The sequence below is a fragment of the Branchiostoma floridae genome, chromosome 18 (genome assembly GCF_000003815.2).
Source record: "Branchiostoma floridae strain S238N-H82 chromosome 18, Bfl_VNyyK, whole genome shotgun sequence".
Classification (NCBI taxonomy): Eukaryota; Metazoa; Chordata; class Leptocardii; order Amphioxiformes; family Branchiostomatidae; genus Branchiostoma; species Branchiostoma floridae.
In genome coordinates, this window is record NC_049996.1 from 11,315,972 (window position 1) to 11,320,590 (window position 4,619).

The 4,619-nt window shown below is 39.4% G+C and overlaps 1 protein-coding gene across 8 annotated transcripts in view; it reads right to left on the reverse strand.

Moving 5' to 3' along the window:
* The window catches only part of LOC118405662 (zinc finger protein 281-like), a 15,540-nt gene extending 13,447 nt beyond the window's left edge, over positions 1–2,093 (reverse strand). For 6 of the 8 annotated variants that reach the window (XM_035805252.1, XM_035805254.1, XM_035805247.1 and 3 more), the window contains exons 1-2: positions 1,919–2,093; positions 1,209–1,322 (exon numbers count right to left, since the gene is read on the reverse strand). In XM_035805252.1, coding sequence (XP_035661145.1) covers positions 1,209–1,322; positions 1,919–2,065 — 261 coding nt within the window. In that variant the 5' untranslated portion in view covers positions 2,066–2,093. The remainder of the gene's footprint in view (positions 1–1,208; positions 1,323–1,918) is intronic. The other 2 variants (XM_035805251.1, XM_035805248.1) reach the window with 1 other exon arrangement.
* Positions 2,094–4,619: the final 2,526 nt, after the last annotated feature.

The window sequence follows — 4,619 nt, forward strand, 5'->3', positions numbered from 1 at the left end:
AGGGAGGGGGTAAGAGATGTGAAATGTTGAAGTAGAGAGAACTTCAATGATAAGGAAGGGGGTAAAGTATAGGAGTTAGAGAATGTGTAGATTTATGAAGTAACAAGTTAGCATGGGGATAAGGTGAAGGTAAGCGACTTCGGCGCTATCCCCATAACTTAATCACATATGAAGGATGATCCAATGAGTGCGCAGTGTGGATAGGAAACTATCTTCACTGTGCGCTCATTGGTTGATCCTGAATCACATGATTCTCACAACCATATAAGTACAAGGGATGATCACCCTACTGCCTCTTGTTGGATTCATCCGCAACGCCGAGGAGCGCGTGGTGAGGTCGACCCAGGAAGTAACAGCTGGAGGGAGATTCGATGGGAAACAGGGTTTTCCCGAGGAGGGGATTTATCAGAAACCGACCCACCCACCCACCCTCCTTTATATTCGTGTACAGCTGGCAAGGGTTCCGTCTTCGCCGCGCGACTTCGGCGCTATCCCCATAACTTAATCACATATGAAGGATGATCCAATGAGTGCGCAGTGTGGATAGGAAACTAGTCATAACTACCCATAAGTCGCAAATCTAGTCGTATTAGTACCTATAAAAAGTACAAATACAATTCTGTACTACACAAATTCTAAGATTCAGGCATTAAGCCAATTTTCTAGGTACATAGCATAATTTTTTTGTGCCCAGGGCTTAACCTGTGCGATCTTCACCAATTATTATAATTTATAATCAAGGTATTATTTGGCTGGTACTAAAATGAACATTATCTACACTACTTTTATCTTCTAGCCATGGAAAGCATATCATGGAAAGCATAAAATAGCCTACTTATGAAGTACCAATGTATATAACTATAAAAACATAACAGATATTCCCATTCTATCATGCACAGTTTATTTTATAAACATATCTAGTGCTGGCAAAAAATCAAAGACATGACAAGCCAGAAACATTGCCAAAGAATGCGATTTTTGTTTGGTGCCATGGCTGGGAACTCATCACTATTTTGTTTATTTGTGAGGAATTGTTTGCCCCAATTACATGAATTCCATTATTTACATGCACAAAACAATGTTTTGTAAAAAAAAAAGCATGACTCTTTAAAGCCAAAACAAAAGATAAAGCAAAAAATCTCTTCAAATCCAGACCAATGGTTAGTGGTAGTTTCTTCTACAAGAGATCTATTCCCACACATGGATACCTGAATTTGTTCTTCCTTTGTCTCGTATAACTGGTCGGTTGGGTCGATGACGGTCTCTGTCTGTACAGGTTCAGGTACCTCCACTGTCTGCACCTGAAATATGGACGCGTCACCCTTTATACAAAAGGGTTCCCTCCGTCAGTTATTCCCAATCAAAACAAATCAAATCAAAGCATGAGCTCAAACAAAATGATTGAAAGATCAGACAACACATTAAAATGATTATGTGGTTTCTTGGTCATAAATACAATGAACTGGAATGGAAAACTGTTAACAAATAGTAGAAACTTTACTAGAAAGTAACAACAACATTGATGACAAATGAAATAACTATTGTCTAGATTTTTAATAGTTGCCTATAGATTTTTAAAGCCTATAGATTTTTAAACTACATGTATAAATATCTATAGGTTGACTGTTCTCATTACTTCACCTTTTCATGTAACAGTTCAGCACTTACTTCAGTACATTTTATGTGGGCTATATATCTTTATGTCACATAAAGTCTGTTTACTTTGCAAGCCAGGCAACTTTTCATGTGCACAACTTTTCTCAAAATTGAAATATGTGTCAAATAAAAATGTCGAGATTTTATCTTTAAGTATGTTATGTGTTCTTACTCATGTACTTTTTTTTAATATTCATGTTTATGTTTTTGAGGACAGGGCTTCCTACAAGTGTGAATAAAAATAAACTAGGAGTGTCCTTACATGAGCTGAACCATTCCCATGTTGCACCAGGATTTCCCTGGTCCCAGGCTGCTCAGCGGGCATCTCGGACCCCTCCCCAGAACGATTCTTCGTGAGCAGCGCCTGCTTGATCTTCAGCACGATAGACTCCTCGCTGGCCTCCGCCATGCTGACGTCACCTCACGTCTCCACACACCTGTTGGCGTATAAAAGGAAGTCAGGCCTCTAAATCATTTGACAATGTTTGCATGTGGTTATAAAGGTGTGTTCTTGACAGGTCAGAGAAACTTATACAATTTTGTATGTCTCTGCGTCCAGGACTTTTGTGATGCAATTAATACGTTCTGCCTCACTATTGCTAAATCTCATCCAGGTTTACATAATTTTCACCTAACTGGCCACTTCTAGAAGTTCTACCTTTTGTATACATCTGACAAAGAACATGTGTGAATGTACAGCAAAGCCTTTTTCTTGAAGATTTGTTTTCTGAGCATTTTGCATCTTAAACTTAAGGATAAGATTACCAGTAAGACATGCATGTAATAAACATGCAAGTGTAAGTGAGGGCAACTCTAATGACACATTCACTCTTCTTTTTGCAAGTTACGTATGGGCTATACATTTTTTTCTCAATTTGATTTTATCTATATTATATATTAGTCTATGCCTTAATAATGAACCATCACATATTTCTTCACTCCTCAGTCAGAATGAATGACAGATAACTTTGATTGTATCCATCAGTAAAATTCACAAGTCTATATAAATTGTGCAAATATTGATGAAATGTGCAAGTAAAATGCCTTGTGTAGCAGTGGCATTAAATCAAAACATGTATGTATATCATAGCACTGAACAGGTGTTGTTTGTGTCGTACGTAAGTGGATGAATAAAAGACCAGTATCTCTCTTCATCCCGAGTGCTAATCTTCCCGGTAGACACTGAAAAATTGCATCATTTGACGTAGAAACAGGATTAATCCCAGGCTTAGTGCTGTGTGTGTGTGGACAGGAATCAGAGCATTCAACTAATCTTCAAACACAACTACCGGTAAAATTAAATGCAAGGATTTGAGTCGGTGAAGAAATGTGGCAGTAGAACAACAGTATGCAGTATTTGTGCGTGAGGAAGAATTCGTACTTGGCCAGTGATTGAGACACAAGCTACTGTACAGTGATTATGTATAGCTTTAATAATAATATGTGCATTAAAAATATGTGCATGACAAAAAATACATGTAAAGTTTACTGAAAAATATACAAATTAGCAGATTCCTGTGACAATGATGCCCATGATGTCAACCACAGATGTCATTGCATTTTGTAGTACATGTGTACCATTAAGTCAATTTTCTTAAGACATACAAATCACAGTATATGCAAGGGTTGTAGGAAATTTGGAAGTTTTCGAAGAAAAATTATAAAATGGATGGATAAGAAAATCAGTGTCATATTCATCAGCTAAAGAGTGTCACATTGCCAAATTTGATACTTGGCATTTTGGTACTTTTATGGGCACAAACCAAATCTGCATACTTTCAAAGTTTTGTTCACAGATTTTTCATCCACATACTTCTCAAACAAAAACATGTCATTCTGCAGCCAAGGGGGAAACTGACACCCTTGAGCAAAAGCAGGTTCTTCTCCTTCTCACATTCTAGCAGGCTACGCATGATCTCACCTGTGAGGAACTAGTCAAGCTTCAAGAATAATTAATATTCTAAATCTATTCATGTACATAATTTTAACTTTTCAAAAACCAAAGTAGAATTCCTTACCCCTCTGACAATTTGACCAAGAACCAAAGGAAAAAAATTTATTAACCCTTACCATTTATTTTTGCTTCCTTTTTTGGGGCAGGTCAATTTAGAGTTGCCATTTATGACCAAAACTTAAAAGGAAAAGACTTAAACTATGTAACCCTGGCCTGGTTTTCAACTTAAAAACCTTTATAACAAAATTCTTTAACCAGAAAAACAAACATCTAAACGTTAAAATTGTCATGATCGGTTGAAATCTACACCTTATATTACACAACCGCCTGACGCGTGTGACGTACACGCGACGTTTTTATGTTGTGTCCCTGTATCTGTGTCACTCCACACCCTGCCCTCCCCACCGACGGCTCCAGTCGCCCCCCTCCCCACCTCCCTCAGCAAGCAACCATCGCTACCCTCCTGCTCGGCTGCCATGTCATACCGCGCCCATTATCCTCGGAAAGTGCAGGTCCGGGAAACCCGATAGTGTGTTACATCAGGCGGGCGCAGTGCCTGTAAGAATGCGGTGGTGCCACGCGGCGCCATTTCGCAGCGCAAAAATGCACCAATTCTTCCTCGCCGATTTTCCCCGATCTCCCGCCCTCCCCCCGCGCCCTCCCACCCTACCGACGAAACTGCCCCCCTCCCACAAGTCCCTTATCAACCGATCGAACTGAACCCAACAATTTACAGATAGAAGGTCCCTAAAATAACTGCAACGTTAGACGAAAGGATAGTGGAGGGAAAAGAGACAATGGCGCACACGTCAGTCACTGCGTGTGCATGCAAATTTGCATGCAATCGAGACGTTCTGAGGCAGCAAAAATGGACTTGTTTATCCACAACAAAATCGTCATTTTTCTCAACTTTCGCACCTCGTATCACACTAGTACAACCACAGATAGGTTCTACATGTGCTACACAATCGTTAGAGTGTTGAAAATGTCAGTTTTGTTGCGAATTACT